The 22,676-nt window shown below is 42.8% G+C and overlaps 1 protein-coding gene across 1 annotated transcript in view; it reads right to left on the bottom strand.

The window, feature by feature from the left end:
* man1a1 (mannosidase, alpha, class 1A, member 1) overlaps positions 1 to 22,676 on the bottom strand; it is a 126,845-nt gene that overhangs the window by 5,080 nt on the left and 99,089 nt on the right. The window contains exons 6-11 of the mRNA XM_075458662.1: positions 13,685 to 13,808; positions 13,013 to 13,106; positions 7,072 to 7,187; positions 4,321 to 4,540; positions 2,655 to 2,827; positions 1,580 to 1,695 (exon numbers count right to left, since the gene is read on the bottom strand). Coding sequence (XP_075314777.1) covers positions 1,580 to 1,695; positions 2,655 to 2,827; positions 4,321 to 4,540; positions 7,072 to 7,187; positions 13,013 to 13,106; positions 13,685 to 13,808 — 843 coding nt within the window. The remainder of the gene's footprint in view (positions 1 to 1,579; positions 1,696 to 2,654; positions 2,828 to 4,320; positions 4,541 to 7,071; positions 7,188 to 13,012; positions 13,107 to 13,684; positions 13,809 to 22,676) is intronic.

Genomic DNA, 22,676 nt, shown 5'->3' with positions numbered 1-22,676 from the left:
TCTGTAGAACGATGCACTCCAGATAGTTTGGAAACGGCCTTATAACCCTTCCCAGATCGATGGGCAACAACAGCTGCTGATGTCTTTCCTCCTTGGCATCGTGTTAACGCACACCTTAAACTTCTGCTTTATAGAGGTGCTCACACTGACTGATGATCAGTTAATCAGGTGGATTTAATTAGCAGCTCCTTTCATCCTGTGGAAGCCCCAAAGGTGGATTTTCTGACTTAGTTTATGTTAAATCAATGACAGTGTAAGAACCTCATGTTATTTCTTTACTATGTCCAGTTAGATAAAACCTTTTTTTTTAATAACTATACAATCATTTTAGGCCTCTAGTTTGCGTTGGTGAAACTGTGATCGGGATTTTAAACCCAAACGATGCAGTTGGGATTTTTCCCGTTGCTTAAAATGGACACTGTTGGAAAAGCTAACAGCCAGACAGCATCATACTGGCTGTTTAATAGCAGATTTAATCAACTATTCGTGGTTACACACTCACAGATACGTGAACACATATGTTCTACTTGCACACAATGGCAGTGATGTAAAAATAACCGTCGCCCATTAAGAGGAAGTGAGAAGTAGTTTTTCACAGTTTCTGCCTTTGTGCTGATTTCCCTTTTTATCAGATTTTTCCAAGCAGGTGTTTTTCCACTGGTGGAGGCTGTAAAATAGAGTCTGTTGTTGGATATAAAGTCTGCACCTTCTCACACAATGCCAACACGTTCTCAGGAGACATCCTTCCACTTTACTGCTGGGAGATTTTCTCATAAAAAAAATGTGAAACACGTCGAACAGAAATAAAAATGAGAATGGCTTTAAGATACAATCTTATGATTTACCCTGTTATTGTTGCATTACCTTCAAAGATGCACCTGGGAAGGTCCAGCTGTTTTCTATATGTATTATAAGCAAACACGTTGTTCTGAACACGAAGAATATTTGACCAAACACCTTTTTATATCTTCTGCTGGTTCACTGATGTATTTTTAGTATATTTGGGTACAAACTGCAGCCATCTGCACAGGTATACCCCCCAAGCATTTAGGAGGAAAACTACTTAACAGCCAAAACAGGGAGAAATAAATCAGCATGTCACTGTTGCAGTTAAACGTTTCTACTGCACGATACAGCTGGACTTAATTGATTTTTCCTGGTTTTTAATAGCATTTATTCTCTGGTAACGGGTCTTTTCTTTAAACTGGGATCCAACAGGGATGTGAAAAACCTTAAAGATCACAGACTGATTGTAACAGCATTCAGTTTACACACCTGAAGGTCAGTAGCTGTGTTCAAAACCGCATACTTCTCCTACTACTCCTGCTACTCGTACTGACTTTTTTCCCGGATGCATACTAGATTCTCTGAAATGTTGGGTAAGCATCATGAGGTTACTACTCATACTCAAACTACCCAAGATGCAACGTAACGTGACGTCACCGATCGTCATTTCCTGTCAAAACGGCAGTTTCAAGCTAGCTACAACGAGGGTAGGTTCACTTCCTGTTTTCAAAACAAAAGCACCAATTGTATCGTAATAGCTGCTCGAAACAGGCTGTGTGTATAAAGCTCTTACTTGAGCGTCTCGGCCAAGTAGAAGCTCTGCTGCACGTCGTCGTGGTTTGGAGTCGAAGCGTAGACGTCTCTGAGGCCGCTGTAGCCTGCTTCTACTCTACAGTGCTGCTCCAAGGCCTGATGGAGAGACGGCAGGAAGAGAGGCAGATGTAACACAGGGCTTATTTTATCAAAATTAAGCTAAATACGCTGAGTCTGTGTAACTTTCTTCCTACATTCTGTGTTTTCTAGAGTATGTGGACACCCAACAAGAAGGATTTCAGTTTTTGAAAGAAAGCATGGTATCTCCTGCCACTGTTATGCGGATGACAGACAGATTTATGTCCCACTGAAAAAGAAAGACGCTTATTCTGTGAAACCACCACTCAGGTGTCTGGATGACATAAAGGCCTGGAGGAGTATAAACTTTTTAGATTTTAATTTTTTTGGTGGCACTACTGGGGCCCCCTTTGTAGATCTGGGCTCCTGGTCCCAGTTCATTAAGCCAACTGTCACCAACCTTGGGGTGAAAGTGGACACTGATCTAAAGCTCGACTGTCAGGTAAATTCGGTCGTTAAATCGAGTTTCTTCCACTTGAGGCAGCTTGCAAAAATAGAACCTATTCTTTCAAAGCAACAGTTTGTGACCACTAGGCTGGATTACTGTAATACTCTTTATGTGGGGGTTAGTGGGTCCTCCATCGCCCGTCTTCAGATGGTGCAAAATGCTGCTGCATGTCTTTTAACTGACACACGTAAATACGAGCATTTTCAACATCTCATTAATTCATTAATTATTATACATTTAAACAATTTCCCAAATTGGGATTAATAAAGTATTTATCTATCTATCTATCTATCTACATTCAATTATTATAATTATTTTATATAATTATATATTATAATAATTATTTATTTATTTATTTTAGTATTATTATTGTTTTAAATTATATGTTTTATGTCTTTTAATTCATTCTTGTATTTTATTCTTTTAATTTTTTGTTTTTATTTTTCTGCTCAGCACTTTGGTCAACTAAGGTTGTTGTAAAGTGCTTTATAAATAAAATTGGATTTGATTTTGCTGAGGGATATCTGACCTGGACAGCCTCCCAGCCCCACTCTCTGTATTTGGGGTCGTGGGTGAACCTCCACATGTACATGTAGGTCTCGATGACTTCTGGGCGGAGGATGAAATATTTCTCATTCTGTCGGGTGGCGATGGCCTCGACCCCGCCGTCGAAACGAAACGCCTCTGGACCGAGCTTCAAAGCTATGAGGAGGGAACAAATATCAGAGAGATAAAGACACACATTGGACGTTTTAACCAAGCGAGTGACTCACAACATGGAGGAAAACACAACTGTCGACTTAAAAAGGCTGCAAACTTTTGTCCTGTAAATATGTTTGATGTTTTTACCTAAACTGGATCTAAATGTGAAATAAGACTTTCACAAAGTCTTAAACTGGCCAATTTTGAGGCAATAACAGCACAACTGAATGAAATATTACAAAGAAAATAAAAACTGACACACAATACTGTGCTGAAATTCTTCAGCCACCCCTCATTTCATTATATATCGCCAGTAAAGAGGGAGATAGGTGTAGAAACATAACAGGAACATCAATAAAGATGCAGATTATTAGAGAAAAACAGAGTTAGTTCAGTTCTGAGTAGTTTTAATATGAGTATCTGCTCTGAGCTCCTTTCTCCTCCAGCACAGCCTGAACCCTCTCAGACAGCTTTCTGTCCTTTCTTTAAGGAGTCTTCAGGAATAGTTCTCCAGGCTTCTTGAAGGACATCCCAAAGCTCTTCTTTGGATGTGGGCTGCCTTTTGTTGCGTTCTCTGCCAACATGATCCCACACTGCTTCAGTAATGTTGAGCTCCGGGCTCTGGGGAGGATTCATCCCTCCATCAGACCTGCTGCCACTGATTTTCAGCCCACTTCTTGTGTCCTTTGGCACAGCTCAGCCTTTTCTCCCTGTTTCCCTTCCTTAAGAACGGCTTCCTGACAGCCACCCTTCCATGGAGCCCATTTCTGATGAGGCTTGGGCCAACAGCAGATGGATCAGCTGAAGGTCCAGATGCATCTCTCAGCTCCTGTGTCAGGTCTTTGCTGGATGTTTTCCTCTTTCTTAAGGACATCACTTTCAGATCCTGTTCATCTGCTGGAGATAGTTCTTTAGGCCTGACACTTCTTCTTCTGTCCTCCACTTGTCCAGTTTCCTCAAATGTTTTAAGGACACACTGCACATCATGCTGAGATATGCCAAGTTTTCCGCTAACAGCTCTTTGGGAATCACCTTGTTGCTGCAGAAATCCTGTTTTCTGTCTGTCAGACTGTGTTATCTTTGCTGTTTTTCACAGATGAAACTGAAGAAATGGGATCTAATGACGTGCCTCTGTGACAGGCTGCTGGTAACAAAGAGCCTAAAGATACGATTTAAAATCGTTTCTTTGCTAAGTTCTGGTGTCTTTGTATGCTTGAATGATTTATAGCTCAGACTTAAGTGGCATCACAAACATAAAACACATTCCTCAGGAACAAGAACCGGCCTGAAAACGAGTGAAAAAGCAGCCAAAGTCCAAAGAAGACCTATCTGAAGAACTATTGATCAAGACCACTTTAAGTCTGGCTGCTTGGACTCAAAATATGAAGAAATGAGGGCTGAATGGAGGCTGTTGCACAGCGTCGTATGTCAGAGAGCTTTGCTGGAAAGAGGAATGCCTGTTGCCCTCATCACATATGCCCGTGTATATTTACCGGTCCTGGCGTAAGACTCGTGGCAGGTGCGGGCGATCTCTGCCGCCTGCTCCATCTGGTGGCCCGTCTTGTCGCTGGGAGCCCCGTCAGCACCCAGAGCGATCATGCCTCCTGCGAAGCACGTCAGGTGCCCCATCTTGTGCTCCAGCAGCCCCCCCTTCCACTCCGCTATGTAAGTCAGCCCATTACTCGACTTCCTGATCAGATTAGTTTCTATCGCCTGAAAGACAGACAGGATTTAGAAGTGTTAGCTTTGGCTTTTTCAGATTAAAACAACAGCCATGGGACCTTTTCTGCGACGTAATGTCACAGTTATTTCTCTGACCTTTGACCTGCAGCAGTTAACAGAAGAGCAGCTGATCTGTTATCCACTGTAATGCCACAAAACTTAAAGGGACAGCTTACACTGGAAATACGATAAAAATGTGACAAAAAGCACAGAGAATAACCGAAAAGATTAAAGATCTCATTGTGTAAAACTATGAGCACTTTTTTCCTGGTCTTTTGTTCACCGGGTGAATGTTTCTGGCTGGATAATCTGCAGGAGAAACCCATTTTTTCATGTATTCTTCACCGTGACTCACATCATCCGAAGGTTATCATTTTACCGTCATGCTGGGCTACAGATAAGACATCCTGCTGCTTAAATAAGAATAAGAATGGCTTTAATCCTCGCAGATCAACAGGGATTATTGATATGTTGAATTCTGCATTGTAGCCGCCTTGTAATAGATTTGCTCCCCAGTGAGCCGCAGAGGCAGACGAACAACCAGCTGAGACCTGTTATGTGTCACCAGAACTTAAGTTGACAGTTTAAGTGCGTTTCAATGTGCGTGTCGTCTGTCTTTTTGAGTTTGGGAGGGACGCCGTTGCTCTACGATTCCTCTGCTCCTGGTCTGTGTTTTGTTATTCAGATGTGCGTCCTCCCATCTGCTCACACTCAGTACGAGGCTGCCTGCAAGGTTATTTGAGTGACTGGACGTCTATAATGTTGCCTGCGGGCAGAAATAAATACCACAGCGAGAGCGCTTTTTATTATCCAGAGCTGACCTCGCTCCTGTTGCCCCCCTCTCACCTGACAACCATTTATTATGAGTCAGAGGACCCTGCAGAGTAAAGCTGCACGCTTCATCAGCTGGAAACAAACACCTGGGCCGTCCGTTTAGTGAGAACAAGCCTTTATTAAAGGTCCTCACAGTTTCCTACAAGTTAACCAGATGTAGATGCACCTCATCAGTGGCTTTCTGCACGTGTGTACAAGTCCTGTTTCTATCATCTTAGGCAGCTGGCAAAGATTAAAGGGATAGTTTGCCTCTTTTGACATGAAGCTGTATGACATCCCATACTAGCAACATCATTTCTGAACATCTTCTTACCCCCTGCTGCGTCCTGTGAGCAGAGTTCCAGCCTCGTTTTGGTGTTGATGAAGGTAGTCCGGCTAGTTGGCTGGGGTTTAAAAAATAAAGCGTCTTGCTTCTCAAAACAATAAGCGTTCAAAAGAGTAATACATTTGCATCAGAAAATCCTTCTCCAGGAAAAAGTCAGACCTCACAATCGCTTGGCGCTATTTTCTCTCCCTTCGTATCACTGCGTTCAGCCGCCTGCCGACAGCCGCACCTGTTACAGTGTTTCCTGCTCAGTCTGCACTTCGGTCTACACAGCTCGCAGTGATATAGTGATACAGTGATTTATTTAATTTTTTAAACCCCAGCCAACTAGTTGGACTACCTTCATAAACGACAAAACGAGGCTGGAACTCTGCTCACAGGACGCAGCAGGGGGTAAGAAAATGTTCATAAATGATGTTGCTAATATGGGATGTCATACAGCTTCATGTCAAAAGAGGCGAACTATCCCTTTAAGCAAATTCTTTTAAGACAATATTTTGAAACTTTAATTCAGCTCGGCTGGATTCCTGTAACGCTCTTTACTTTGGAGTCAGCCGGTCTTCCCTCAGGCGTCTCCAGGTGGTCCAGAACGCTGCTGCTCGGCTTCTAACCGGAGTCGGGAAGAGGGAGCACATCACCCCCATCCTGGATTCTCCCCACTGGCTGCCCGTGCATTTTAGGCTTCATTTTAAGATTCTTTTATTTGTTTTTAAAATAAAAATAAATAAATAAATACCAGCTCGTTGCCTCAGGTCAGCTGGAGGTACCGAGGTCTAAACTAAACTATGGAACGATCTGCCCTTACATATGAGAAGTGTCCCTTTATTGTCCACTTTTAAAACTCATCTTAAGACAAATTTTCATTCTTTGGCTTTTAACACATGTTGAGACTTCTGCTCTTACTTTCTGTTATCCTGTTTTATTGTTTGTTGTCTTTTCCATATTTTGCATGTTTACTGATTTTCGTCTGTACAGCCCTTTGTCGCAGCTGCTGTTGTTTTAAAGTGCTTCATAAATAAAGAAGTAGTAGTAGTGTGCAGCAATATTCTGACTTAAGGAATATTCTGATAGTGATGCATATGAGAGTTGCAGATGGCGTTCATGTCTGTTTGCGTGCTACAGATTACTGCGTCGTACCTGCACCCACATCCCTGAAAACATGCAGCCTTCCTGGTGCTTCTCTCTCGGCTTTCGTGCACAGATCTCCGTCTCTGTAGTTTTTCTAAGTTTCTGAAGTCAAACTGGATGTGAATTTGCTGTAGAACCAGCACCAGCTGTTCGCCTCTCTCTCAAAGTTTAGGAGTGAAACTCATCTGAAGTCCCGCTCACGAACCGTGTGCTGTCGGCGGTGTTTGAGTGCTACCTGCAGGGCATCGTAGTACATCTTCTTTGCTTCGTCGTCGGTCTTGTCAGAGATCAGCCAGGCCTTCAGCAGGTACTCATAGAAACTGTCACCCAGGCCACCCACAGACACGTGATCTGCAGCACACAGATAACCAAAGGTGTATAAATGAATGAGTTTATTTAAAGGACAGCATGCAATACCATAAATCATTGCCATTTCATGAACAACAAGAAGAGGTTACATCGGATTTAGCAGGAGTGCTATTTTCCATTCGTAGTCCTTAAAGGTGGATGGGGTAAGGAGTACAATTATTATAATTTTTTTCCTTTATTTATTTAAAAAAAAATTATTTAATAGTTTTTATTAATTATTTATAAATTTTTATTTAATTTAACTATTTAATAGTTTTATTTAATATTTTCTTTAAAAAAGTCTGTAAGAAGCCCGATTAAAAATAAAAAACAAACAAATAAATAAAAATAAATAAATAAATAAATAAATAAACAAACAAATAAATAATAATAATCACACACAGGCCTCCTATTCGCCTGCCAGGTAAGATTATATCCACAGATCACAGACTCGTGACACATGCCTGGGTGTGTGTGGGTGTGTGGTCGCAGTCTATGATCTCCTACAGCATTGTGTGTAATTGTAGCTGCTGCCAGACAGCAGAGCTGTTTTTTAGTATTTGTCCTAGTCAGCGGAGCCTCATCCATATGCATGTGTCGTTAGCAGAGTCCAGCCCTGTTTGTAGACTGCAGAGATTAAATGTCAGCCGTGATCATGCTGAAGTGAGGAGGAGAAGGGAGGCTGGTGATGAAGATGGTTTGGTGTTGAGCCAGCGAAACAACAGCAAGGCCTTCTACCAGTTACGCGTTAAACCAGGAGAAAGAGCCGCGACCAACGGGAGACGACAGGCTTAAACACAGCATCAGAGATCTGCCAAAGAACATTTCAGATGTGTTCATGGTGAATTTGTGCAAATACGCTTCCAATACATCTTCAGAAAAAAAGAGAGATTGGAAACTACGGCTCAACTGTTTGGATAGAATACAAACTGCACACATAAAAGGTGGTTTCATGTGTTTCATATATAAAAAAATAGAAAGAAAATCAAGGATAACATCTCAGGGCTGCAAACATCTATACAACAAAAGCCACTACTGCGTACTTTCTGTTGAGATGAGCCCTGCCTGCACTGAAAAGGTATGAAAGCCTTTCTATAGGAGTATTTTCCTGTTTCTTTTTAAAGCGGCTGTAATTGAATATGCAATCATTTTCATAAAATACCTACATGAAAACATAGTTTTATTCAGTATTTTGGTGCATCAGGTAATAAACTCAGGTTCAGACCCACATTCATGCGTCAGAGATACCAGCAGACCAAAACAATTAACCTGAAGAAAAAGCCACATTTTTCCAAACATGGTACCGTTAAATGGTAAATTGGGTGCTGGAATACTGAGCATGAAAAATAACGAGTTAATTAAACTAATTACTGCTTTTCAAACGTGGAATGCTTACAAGATGGAAGCGGGCCACAGATCCCACTTCAACCACTTCAGCCTCCGGAGACTTCAATCATCCTTTCATCTTCTGCGAATGTCCTCACCCGCTGATTCAGACGCCACCGTCTCTGACTCTGTTATTCCATGGAGAACGTGATGTTTCAAACTCAAGTTTCTCATCCTTTACGGGTGTAATTCGCAGATAATTTAAGATACAAAAGCAGCAGGTTAAAGGACAGTCTCTCTGCTTTTGTTGGTGTGTTTAACGCCCGAAGCTCCAAAGTTCCTGCTTGAATTTGGTTAATTCTGACTGAGGAATTTCAGATTATACAATATATAAATGCCTGAGACACCTGAGGGGAACTGTATATTATATATGAGGCTAAGGCCACGAGACGGTTCACCTAAAGCAGCTTTCGGACTGACAATAAGGGGGATGTAGCACATCTAAACCTACGAATTACCATTAAAAGTACAAAAACTATTTGATGTGTAACTGTTTCAAACTTGGACTGATGCACCTTCGTTGTGCAGCGCGTCATGTGCTAATCGAGGTCGATCTGCTGCTGATACGCACAGTAAAACAGGTGAAACAACACAGTGATGCGGGGCTGATCCGCCTGTTTGGCATACGTGAACAGCGGCGGGTTAACAAAGCCCAGAAGTCCTATCAGTGGCCAAAAAATGAGCTGAGCACAAGAGAGGCAACAAGTCTTAAAGGCAAAGCGGGAATACATCCAAAGATGGTGGAGAATAACTGAGCTAAACTCCTGTGGGACTTCCAGATATGGACCAACAAACTGGTGATGGTCAACCAACATGGTGGTTAATAAACCACAGAGGAAGGCAGTGGTGACAGATGTAGCAATTCCAACTGACAGCATCAAGAAAAGGGAACACGAGACGCTTGGAAAATACCACGGGCTGAAGGAGGAAGTTCAAAAGATGTGGCAAGTGAAGCAAGAGTGACACCAGGTCATCAGACGTTACCTCGATATTAACAGGCTCGAGATCGAGATGCAGCAAGAGGAATAAAAGAGTGAAGAGTTAAACCTCCAACTGTCAACAAACAACAGGGGGCAATAAGAGTTCTGTTGAATAATCACCATGAAGAGATCATAGAGTAACATACCAACAGTTTAACACTGTTACATGGCACTGAAAGGATCGGATTATTGGCTAAATTACAATAAGAATGAGCTGAGCAAAGGGTAATTCTCCTTGGATATATGGCGGTGAATGAATGGGATCAGAGGCACAAAGCGTGTCATACCCCGGTATGATAGGTGGCGCTCTACCCATTCCAGCTGTTGCTAATAGAGCCACTTCCTGTTGACCTCTTCACCACCAACAACAACAACAAACTCAGGCATTGGAGAAAGATGGAGAACGCAGAGCCAGATGAAGCTACGTCCCTCTACATTTGGTCTGTGATGAGCTGCTTGTTGCACAAACTCGATGGCCAACGGAGCATTCTCCATCGCGTTGTTTGTTTCTTTCTGACGGCGACAACAACAGGAATATCGTCTCCTTTGACTTCCGGGTCACGACCCCGGGAAAACATCTGGAGCATGCGCAGAACGCAAAGTCTGATTCACCACGTGCTTCAGCGTCTACAAACACGTTTAATTTGACTTTCAACAGAGTTATCTCCCAGTTATTTCATCCCGCTACGTCATCTTAAAGTCTTGGACATACATTGCGTTTGTATGTGTACACGTACAAACTAGGAACATAGATTATTTAGTGAACTACAGAATATGAATACATAAAGTCTAATCTCTTCTCTTCTATTTATATAGCCCTTTACAATAGCCAACTGGTACTCAAAGTGCTTTACAACAGGATAAAAACAACAATACATAAAACACGATTCAGAAATGCTAAAAGTGCTAAAAGTGCTGCAGGGCATTAAACGCCTTCCACAAATGCAATACAATGAATTGAATAAAATTAGTATAAAATTAAGATTATTAAAAAAGAGCGGATAGAATGAGCATAATAATAAAGCCAATTTATAACAGTGTCTACATGAACTTAATAACTCAATCTTATTATAATTTAGCCAATAATCTGATCCTTTCAGTGCCATGTGACCCCACTGAGTGACTGCCTGGCTGTAGCATCCTCTCATAAACTCTACATCTTCATCTTTGCACCACCTGACACCACCTGTAGTTTTATGTACAAGGCTGGATCTCTCTTCTGGTATGTTTCCTTCTTTACTCACCTTCTGCTCCTCTTCGTCTTCAACTTCCCCATTTAGCTCTTCCTCAAATCTGACCTCTCCATCATTACCATCATTACCATCATTACCTGTTCAGCTCCTTGCTTTGAGGAGTCTGCTAATGGATTTAAAATTACACCCCAAAAGAAATGTGAGCGTGTGAATGGACACGTGCACGCACTGGAGTCAGTGTGAAAATACTGGACAATGGCAGAGTAAATAGTGGGCTGCAGTAATGTAAAGGGAGTCAACAGGGTTCAATGTGAGAGGGAAGGAGGAGGAGTGGGAATAACACGATTAAACTAACGTTGGCTCATTCTGTCAGCAGGTTTAACTTCCATAAGCCACAAATTCAATGCTTTTCAATTAATTAAAACCCTGTTATTCCAGCTTTATAAAAACGTACAATATTGGGTAAATTCATCTTCAGTTCCTCTAAAATATCAAATATTATTTTACAGGAGACGGCACTCTTCATAAATAAAACTAGATATAAGAGAGGAATAAGGTAGGAGTGGAGCAATTTACCATTTCACAGTCTGAGCAGCAGTAATAGTAGTTAAAGCGGATAAAAGGGTCACGGTTTCAGTTCAGTTCTTACAGTGACTGATACATAAATGAAGCCTTTTGCCCTCCGGCAGTTTTTATGTGACTGTGGAGACAGACAGGAAGCAGGTAGACGGATAACATGCAGCCACTGGAAGGAATGGGAATACCCCCCGTTTTAAAACCACTTACATTTTCCATCACAAAGCCTTGAGGTATGAGCAGTTATCTAAAACTCAAGGCCTCCCCCCCCTCCCTTAATGCAAGCTGCCAGTCAGCTGTGTTGGATGACTGAAGGAGAAGACCCGTCAAACCTCTCCACCCCGTTGGAAAAGGACTAAGGAAGCTGTTTGGGGAAAAAAAAACATACCAGGCTTTGGAGGATGAATCTAATCCGACATGCGAGGAGGAGAAAACACTCGAGCTTTCATGTCTGCAAGAGCACCTCTTATCACTCTTATCACGGTAAAACGACCGTGGATCTGAGTTAATGTTTGAAAATGCTAACCGCTGAGGAGGATAAATGACTAATTAACCAGCTGACATCAGCTTAACAGAACTGATCAGGATAGTCATTTTCAGTTGAATTAGTGCACTTTACTGTCACACTATAATTAAATTTAGATTTTACACATCTGAGCAAAAACAAACAAACTGACTCAGAGTTGTCCATCAAAATTACAGCTTTAACATGATCAGTTAGGCCACATGATACATATCAGCTTCCAGGTCTGGATCAAGGTTTGATCCCAAAATGAGATCAACGTGCGTGAAGGATTTTACGGTAAAAGGCCCGTTTACACCCACCGACTGCAGGCTTCTTCACAGACAAATGAAACCGTAATTAACACCGGTGACATTTTCAGTTTGAGATGGAGACAGAGTAAAGATTACACCGACACAATGGGCATGTGAACGCTCCTGATTTTAACCGCTGCAAATTGCAGGTGAAAAACTGTAATCTTTGAAAGATGGGCGTAATGTGCCCCGCTGTAATCTAGATAAGTTGCAATTTGCATGCATTAGTGTTCCAGTGTCACCTTGGATTAAAACGGTCTAAGCTTGGTGACAGTCGTCAGGTGAAGAAGATCAGACTCTCTGTCCACATAATTAGTAACTCTGTGATTTTCTTACTTTTATTACTCAGTCTATGCCTCAGATGTACCTTTTAATGTGCAAACACGAGCAAAAAGTCTCAACAGACTCATGAAACAATGTCACTTAACCTAAATTACCAGGAAAATGAGCCAAATGGCCGTGGTGGAGGCACATGGAGAGAAATGTTTACTGGTTTCAGCTGGGAAGGATCAGAAAGGATCAACACATTGTTTATAAAGATTTACAAAAATTAACTGCGAAACTCGGATTTCCTCATTTCCTTTACCAATGTGTAGAAAGCTTCCTATAAGCCCCCCGATAACAACAACACGGCAGCTCTGAGCTAACAGTGCAACAGTACGCGTTCATTCATTCATTAAATTTGATTTGGATACATTTAGTCAGCTGAGAAACATCTGGACTATCTCTCAGTACCTGGTGAGTTACCCACATATCTGAATCATTACTGTAGAGGCTGGCTTAACCAGTCGTTAAATTCGGCTTCTACTGTGTGTGCACGACTGTGTAAAAGCAAAAGGAAGAGACGGATGAGACTAATGTGTGAGGGAGGACTTACGTTGGCCCCACTGGCCGCTGTTGGGATTCAGGTAGTTGGGATAGAGCCCCTGAGGTTTGTCCAGACGGTTCAGAACCTTCCTGATGTTCATCACCTGAAGATAAAAGAAACAGAAAAGAAGCTTCATGCAGATGTTGAGCGAGACTTTTTCTCAGTGCGTCAAAATGGCCGACAGTATTCGTTATTACCTGCCATTTTCCTTTCCATTTCTTTAAGCTAAGAGGACATGTTTTTCTGTTAGCATTTCATTTTCACAAACAGTTCAATGGAAGCAGCTAATACAGAACAAATGTGAGCATATGAGGCGTTCTCAGGGGGATGACTCAACATGTCTCTTTTAATCAAGTTTAAGTCAGTTCCTGCTCTGCTGCCAAACTCGAGACAGGATATAGCAGCACGGCTTCAGCCGGTGATTTTAAACCGGGTAACTTTTCTCTCACAGACTCCAGATTTTGCGAGTAGCCTCTTGAAATCCCACAGCTGTGACCGGCAGTGATCCCAGATGTGCTCCTGGCCTTGGGGCCACTTATTAGCTAATCATTAACGCACACTCTGCCCCGGGTGGATTACTCAACATCATGATGCAGAGATTTACCAAATGTTTGCTTAATATCACCTCTGACTGTTTCCCCATTTTTAGGCACCATTTCCTAGACTCCCGTCTCTCGTTACCTTTTGTTCAAACTCTGGATTTCCTGAGAGTTTGCTGAGGTGCATGAACTCCAAATGCAGGGTGCCGTATTCTGCCAGGATGCTGCTGCCTCCTGATGCCCACGGCCAGTTTCTGCCAACCCCGCTGGAAAAAAGACAGAAGCAGAGAGAGAGGAGGAAGTTTAAAAACAACAGTAAATACCTTTACCCGGGTGACTAGTTTTACATGCCCGGTCGGATGTAAAACAAGTGCCAGAGATGGGACCAAGTCACACATGTGCAAGTCTCAAGTTAGTCACAAGTCTTAACTTTCAAGTCTCAAGTAAGTCCCAAGTATTTTTTTGTTGGGCAAGTCAAGTCAAAGTCAAGTCACCTTATTATTGCAATTTTACCTGCAAGTGAAAACACAAAGATATAAGTAACTGTCAGTAAACATCATTGGCCAACGTGTCCAACCTGTCCACCCCGTATCATATCAAGCTAACGTTAGCTAACTACCGGCTAGGCTAACAGGATAATATTAGCTATTTTGACGAGCACTTACTGGTCAGAATGGATCTTCAAATGACGAACAAAGTTGGAAGTTGTCGCCTGGCTGTCTGAGATGTTGATGCCGCATGTCTTGCACTGTGCTGTTCGTCTTTTGAAGTCAAAATGGTAATTATGAAACGACAACGACTCTCGGTCCCGCTGACATGTTGATGCATATCTGATATGAGTTTATTTTCCAATAAACACGTAAGGTATGTAGAGAGGGCATGGCTGACTGACAGGGTAGGGATCCAATCATGACACCATTCTCAGCCTGCGCTCCTACCGGGTAATCAATGTTATTTTTTAAATTAATTTATTAATTTTATATTCAAACTGAAAACATGAACTGAATAACACTCAAGTCAAGTCAAGTGCCGAGTCTTTAACTTCCAAGTCCGAGTCGAGTCTCAAGTCTTTTATTTTTTTGTCAAGTTAAGTCACAAGTCATCGAAACAGCGACTCGTCGACTCGAGTCCAAGTCACAGTGACTCGAGTCTCCATCTCTGACAGGTGCACAGGCACACAGTGAAACCTGATGGTCTCGAAAGCTGAAAAAATTTCGTGAAAAAGTCTTGACATTCACAAACAGATTCCAACAATGGATGAAAAATGAGGCTGAAAGGAAACCGAAGCCGACGCTTTATTTGTTAAAGTTATGGATGTGTTTGTTTTGTTCCTTTCAGGACTCGCTGGGGAACCTTCCCCTCATCGGAGGGTGTGGCACCCGAGAGTTACCAACCCTGAAACGCCTGACAAGGACGGAGGAGCCTGCAACAGTCTGTCTGCCGGATCATTAGCGGCACTGACGAATCGATTCCAGGCCAAGGACTGATGACTCTGATGGCGACGCTTCAAATAACGACCCACGAATACACGTCGAACACGCAGACACACGGAACGCTGAAGCAGGGAAAACATCCAAACAGGGAAAAAGCAAGAAGAGAAGTGTGAACTGGGAGAGGCGCCACACAAACACACGTCTTTTTAAAGAGGTGGATAAACATACTAATTACCCTCCCCCTTCAACTCATCATGCTGCACAAGCCATAATTTGTTTCCCATTACAGCACGGATTTAATCAAGTCAGCCAAACACAGCGGCGGCCACGGCAGCATCAGGCAGCGAGCGGAGAGGCACATCAGGGTCACTGCTGAGATAAAACCTCATCAAGGCAGAACCTCATTAATTTAGGTGCTGTGTGCTTGTTAGCTTCAGGTTAAATTAAAGGCAAAAGTTCAACGTCGGCACAGTCACCAGGCTTTATGTTATATTGTCAGTTTTATTCCAAACTACACGGTGCTTCAGTGTTCCATCGTCTCTCAGAAGAACGCCCATCTTCCCCCGTTATCTGCAGACTTGGCCCGCCCGTCCATCTTTTTCAATCCTTTTTATGAACCCTGTGATGAACAATAAGTCGCTTCGCTAGCTAGGACGGGGATGGAGCACACACCTTTCATGCTCACCCCTGTCAGTTCCAAGCCCCCCCAAAGCCCCTCTGCTGAGAAACACTAAACCCCAGATGAACCACAGACGGCTGGGGAGGCTGATGTGTAAACCAAACGGACACATAGCGTTATGATACACAAAGAATACTGGAGGCAGACAGATGAGGGCCTGTCTGGGATATTGGGAAGAAGATCTGAATATAATCAGGAAGGAAGGTTTTAAAGAACAGGAGAGATAAAAATAAATCACCAACATTAAGTAAATAAAACCTCAGATGAACAACAACACATGACATATTACGCTGGGTCATTATTCATTGAACAAAAACTAAAGAAAAACACAGAAGCAGTGTGTGAAAAACTAAGTTTTCCACACATTCTGGAGTTGATGGTGGACTCAGTGGCTGCGAGGTGCCCAGGTCCTGTGGCTGCAGAACCAGCCCAGATCATCAGCCCTCCACCACCGTGCTTGACAGCTGGTGTGAGGTGTTTGTGCTGATGTGCTGTGTTTGGTTTCCTCCAAACGTGCTGCTGTGCATTATGAGCAAACATCTCCACTTTGCTCTGGTCTGTCCAAAGGACATTGTTCCAGAAGTCTTGTGGTTTGTTCAGATGCAGCTTTGCAAACCTAAGCTGTGCTGCCATGTTCTAACTGAGTCCTGCAGAGTCTGAGATGTAGCTCTTGGGTTTCTGACCTTGGGGTGACCTTGCTGGGACGTCCACTCCTGCGAAGATTGTCAGCTGTCCTGAATGTTTTCCACTTGTGAATAATCTTTCTCTCTGTAGAACGATGGACTCCAGATAGTTTGGAAACGGCCTTATAACCCTTCCCAGGTCGATGGGCAGCAACAGCTGCTGATGTCTTTCCTCCTTGGCATCGTGTTAACGCACAGCTGAATGCTGCAGAGCAGCCAAACTTCTGCTTTTATAGAGGTGCTCACACTGACTGATGATCAGTTAATCAGGTGTATTTGATGGGCAGCTCCTGGCTGCTACTTTATCCCAGTGGAAGCAGTAAGGGTGAAGTAATATGTCGTGTGTACCCTGTCCTGGTAAGGACCGAATAATAATGAGAAACTGTGATAAAAAGCTTAAGTTACAACATGCATCAGCTTTCAGTTCAGTTCCAGACTCATGTCATCGAGCAAAGCCAGAAGGTTTAAGTGGGTAATGTTGGAAAACGTTGCTGTAACATTTAGCAGAAGAAGAATCACATCCTGTATAAGCAGAGAAACTAAACTTAATTAGTTTCCTAATTGTGAATGTGTGTGCACTGTATTATAGACACAAACTGTTCAAAACACTCGTTAGAAAATGAAATGGAAACACGCTAATCAACCTAAGTGTGCCCCCTCCCTGTGGCTGCTTGTGTAACAGTTTACAGTGTGTGTGTGTGTGTGTGTGTGTGTGTGTGTGTGTGTGTGTGTGTGGGGGGGGGCTGTAAGGGTTGAATTGAGGCATTGATGCAGGTAAATCCAATAACTCCGAGTCAGAGAGCTGCTTCTGTTCCACTCTGGACTAAATGAACCGATAGGTACCGATGGATAATCACGTTGGTGATCTAATGGAGGCTCATTGTCGGTCCAGCCACCTCCTGTGTCGGGACTGGAAAATGACATTAATCCGCTGGCATTCCAAACAAAACAACCGCATTAGTCTGCTGTTGTGTTTGACCGCCGACGCTCACGGCCCGGGGCTCCAGTTTCCGGAGCCCTGCTACCAGCCGCCTGCTCTTTCTCACATGGAACAAGACTTATTAGCTCACAGCCTTGATAGATACCGTTGGGTTTTTCCACCTGTTGCACCTGAGATTAATGCAGCCATGTTCTGCAAATATGAGTCAGGAAAAGCGCTCAAAGTTCCAGCTATAGCTGGTTCTTTCCAGTATTTTGGAACTTATAGTGTCTCACAGAATCCTGCTGAGTTAAAAGCCTGAGTTATAGCAGCGACTCTCACTCCTTTGGCGCCATGTTTACCTGATGAGCCATGCCTTTTAACAGTATTAATGCTGTGCAGCACCATGAGAAGATCTAATAATTCTCTTTGGAAGCCAGACAGGAAATACTAATCAAATGGTGCAGTGACCTGGAACCGGAGGACTTTTAAGAGATTACGATGGGGCTTACACCTGCGCATCAAAGTTGATATTGAACTTTCATTATGAATGAGGGGATCGGCCGACATTATCCACCTCTGATAGAAGTGATATGATGAGGGGTGTTTGGCCAACAGGAGCCCTCGCTAAGCCAAGTCTAATCGTGCATATATCAGATCAGAACATGCAGGATTTGATCCCGGTGATATTTTTCTGTTTTAATGTAATCTCAGACTGAACGATTTGCTCAGTCTGGGATAATCTCTTACCATCCTGGAAGCTCCAGAATATCTGCTCCATGGTCAGTGTCAGCTTGTTTAATTGAGGTCAGTAATAATCTTTAAGTCTCTACATTTTTTTTCCAACCTGTACATACACTGCCTGGATTTAAGGAAGCCAACAGGCAGGAGCCTCCAAACGGAAACGTTCTGTGGCGCTTGATGTGTTTCAGCTGTCAGTTTGTGATTAATGTGTGGTTATTTAACCCCAACTGAAGCAGATCCTGTGGTTGTGGAAACGATGTTTCTCTGTTTCAGAAAGCAAATATAACAACCAGGAGCTTGTTAAAGAAAAAAAAATCCAATAAAACTAAAATACTTTATTTATCCCAAAGGGAAATGACATTGTTTTTATTTCTCCCACTACGTTTAAAAGTGAAAGGAAGAGCATTTCCGCACAATCTAAAGAGAAGTATTGGGGCTTCGCTCGTCAGTAAAGGTAATAACAGAAGGAAAAAAGGATTCAATTTGCCAGAGAGGGCCAAAGATTGGACCGAGAACAATGGAAAAGGTGATGTGGTCTGATGAGTTCAGGGTTCCTCTGCTCCAGAGTGAAGGGAGCAGGAGGGTCTACTGTACAAGCCTGTGAAGGTGGGAGGCCATTATGATCTTTAGTTGCTCCAGCTGCTCAGGCTGGGCTTCAGCTGAATTACGACCAGGCTTTCCCCATCGATAGACTTTTATTTTTCATCCCGGATGGTCATGGGCGCACTCAAAGATGACAATCTGAGGACTCCAACGCCTGAGACTCAATTTTCACACATGGATTGGCCACAGAGTCCAGAGCTTAACCCCCCCCCACCCATACACTTTCCACTCATCACTACAAGATTGTGGTGAAAAATTAATGCAACTCGCGATGGAAACGAATGTTGTTCCATTGCATTAGTTAAACTGAAACCATGTGCTGTAATCTAACTAAATAGGCTTCAAAGTTAATATTAGCCATTAAGTTTCCCATATTTTACACAGAGTAAACAGAAATAGATGCAAAGCTGGGTCATCACACATTGACTCTGCCTGGGAGGATGTGTTGCCCCCCCCTCTGGGTGTTTTTCAGCCCCTTTTTGTCCAATCTTCTTATCACTCAACCTCTCACACCCACAGCCATTTCCCTGCCAGCTGTAAGACAACAAATCACAGCCTGCTACTTTCATTCCCTCCAGTACGTTTTGCAGAGCCAACAACAGCGATCTTTTAGCTCTGTGGTGCCAACCGGTAACCTGGGGAAAAACCAAAGAAGAAGAAAGGCCTTTCATCTCCATAATTTAGATTTATCGTGTCACATCCGGACGCGCCCTCTCGGGCTCCTCAAAGATAATGCCAAGCAGCAGTCTTCAAATTCATTTCTGCTCTGCAGGCTGGTTGAAACCTATTTTAAGGCCCGAGTCTCCTTTTTTTGTTCCCTACGACATCGTGCTCGCTGTCCTCTGGCTCGATCAAGCCGTGACCCCTCTTTTCCACCACTTGAATCTCTTCCTCTGTCCTGAAATCTATTGCACTTCTCCTCCTCCGGGCACAGAGAAAATGTGAATTGTGATAGTGTCACAGTGAGCAACTTAATTAGAGGCCTTAAATCATGGCTGCCCTGCACTGCCTTAGGTTACTGCTGCTCTGAGAGGGCGAGTGTGCGTTTGTGTTCCTTAAAACAAATCTGTTTACCCTGAAAGTCTGGCTTTTCTTTGTTTCAAAAAAGTGCCTGAAGGCTGTGATTCTATGCTACTATTTGTCTGGCTGCTGCATGTGTCTATTCATAACTGTCTCCATGGTACAAAATACTCCCTTTGTTCATCAGTAAGACCCCCAGAAACACTCTTAGCTCCACATATCCAATCTAAGAATAATAATTAGTCTCACTATTCCAATGATAAACCACAAATAATGACCATGTCATGCTTTTATCTGGAAAGTGAGATGATTTCTGGAACCTTTCTAGCTATATAAAGAGTTCTTGCTTAAGGGAAACTGTTTGGATTATCCAAAAGGTCTTCACTTTTGTATATAAACGGTCAGAGATGGCTCATGCTGTGATGCAAGATGCAAGATGTGCCCAAATCTGTCCAAACATCAGTTCCAAACAGAAAAGAACACTTGTGTCCATTCACTGGCTTTTTTTGGGAGCTAAATCTCTTGATCTTGGTTGTTTATAAGTTCTTCAGCTTTGCTGTAACTGGCCAGCTGTGCCTCATTCATTCCTGTTAGCTTCCAGATTAGTTATGATGAATGTAAACAGCGCTCATGCATGACTGCACCAATCCAACTCCCACACTGATCAGTGTTTGGATACACGCAATCTGTGCCAAATCCAGCTGATACAGTCCATAAAGCTAACATTTCAATTGAGTTCTACTTAGTTTCACTTTGGCTCGGACACTCTATCCTTTTATCCGTTTTTAAATCTTCGTCGTGCATGAGAGCAAACGCCTGACCGTGCAAATATCTGAAGAGACGGGGCATTGTGTGAGAGCGAGCTCAGATATCTGATGTTAAAGCTTTCAGAAACGCCACGTGTGAAAGCAGCGTCACTCTACGGCTGGACTGGGCACCAACTGGCCACCATAACCCACTACAACTTAAAAATATATACATATAATGAGGGGCACAGAGACTCCACACAAGATAACAAGTTCACTTTCCTCAACAAAGGGTCGCCACCTGCTTCAGCCTCACTGGTCAGCAGAATAAAATCATTCTCCATCTGCACCAGGGCCGCCGTCCTGCAGGTTTTAGGTGTTTCCCTGCTTCGACACAGCTGATTCAGATGAGATGGAGCTCTGCAGAAGATTGTTAAGTTCTGCACAAACCTGCTAATGATGCACTGATCTGAATCAGGTGACAGCAGGTGATGATGGAGGAGTTAATGTAGCTTTTAAATCAGAATAAGTCAGTAAAAGAGAAAAGAAACAGAGCAACTCTGACTCTCAATAAGGCTGAACACTTTAAAAGCTTCCCATAAATTCACTCAACAGAGTCAAACCGCACCAATAAACATCGGACTCAGATGTATCACTTAACCTTTCAAAGCGTTTTCTTTGCTCTTTGCCATTTTCAGACAGTCTTTTGCCAGTTTGAGCAGCCGAAAACATTCATCAAATGCTTTACTGGCGCTTCAAAGGAAATAATTAGATGCGTGGATGCAAGTGTGTGCGGGAAACAATCATCGTCATGATGGCTGCAGAGAGGAATGAACAGCTAATCTTAGGGTGGAGCACAGGTTCAGACAGCTCAACAAACCCATTCACACTATGCCTGATCCCATTAAGGCCAGTCGGCATGGAGTGTGTTGGGAGCGATTTGCAAGGGCTTTATCAGTCTGAATGTTAATGGAGGAGCTGTGGGAAGCAGTGGCCAAAGCAGATAGTGACGGGGTAACGAGTGCGTGTGTTTGTGTGCGTGTCAGAGGGGAAGAAAGTGGAAGGCATCCGAGGTCAGTCAAGTTCTTAGTACTTACAGCCCTGTTTACACTGTACTACCGAGAGTATGAGTGTTTATAAAGGATAAACCATCTTCTCTTACTTTTTATAAAGGCAAAAACTGGGTTTTACTTGCATATGCATCAATATTTTTCTTCATTTTCAGATTTTTAAGGAAGCTGGACTGAAATACTTCTGATAAAAAGGTCGTATAGAGAAGAAACTTTGCTAAAAAAAAACATTAAATCATCTTTATTCAAGCAGTGAGAGGCAGAAAAGAAACACAAATCCGTTTCCGGGCTTTGCTTTTTCTTGGCTAATATTGATTGTTGTTCTTTGTAATTTTCTTATGTTTTAAGCTCATTATAGATCTTCTAATTAAAGTCCTTTCACTGGAACCAAAAGCATTCTTCCTTTCCGTGAGTCTGTGATAAAACTTTGGAAATAAGCCAGCTTTCATTCAGGAATCACAGGAGAAAAACATCAAACAACAGCAGTGTTTATTCGCTGGAAGCAACATGTCGGCCGTCCCAGAGATGCAATTTTCAACATTTGGAGCGCCCTGAATCGACTATTTAAAGCTTAAATCTAGTGACTCCAGTGCCACCAGATTTGCAATAATGAGGCCAAATCTCTCGCAGATCAGCTGAATAAATCAAGTGGATCTCAGCAGCATTTTCCGCTCAATTAGTGGCAATTAACAGGTTTATGCACACAGAGAGGGGAGCGAGGAAGTCAGGCAGGGGAAGAAAGTGAAGGTCCGGGGATCTGTGAGGACAGGCCTGACAAATGAGCCTTTACGAGGCGACCCTGATTTATTGGTCCTCGCAAGGAGCCAAGTTGAGCCTATTTTACCCGAGTCTGGAAGATAAATTTAAAGTACACGGAAGTGGGTGAGATTTCCCACCATAATGAGTAATACCGTAACATTTTCTTTCTTACTTCCACAGCTAATTTAAAGAGGCTTCAGAACTACACGTGTAGCTTCTTAGCACTGTAAGTGCCACCATGTGACGGAATATTTCTGTTTTAGTCTGTTTCTGAGCTTATTTGAGTGTTTCCTACAGAAAAAATAGGGATGCATAATGTATATTATGCTCCATGAACTAGCGACATCCCCGTTAGGTACATTTCGGATGTAAAACGAGCTTGAAAGCTTTGACCGGAGAGTGCAAAAGAACACTAATTTTCAACCTGTTTGTCTGTTCGCTAAAGATCCAACAGGCGGCTAAAGAAGCGAATTCAAGC

The sequence above is a fragment of the Odontesthes bonariensis genome, chromosome 24, assembly GCF_027942865.1.
Source record: "Odontesthes bonariensis isolate fOdoBon6 chromosome 24, fOdoBon6.hap1, whole genome shotgun sequence".
Classification (NCBI taxonomy): domain Eukaryota; kingdom Metazoa; phylum Chordata; class Actinopteri; order Atheriniformes; family Atherinopsidae; genus Odontesthes; species Odontesthes bonariensis.
Note: the sequence above shows the minus strand (reverse complement) of the source record. Positions and strands in the feature narration are given on the sequence as shown.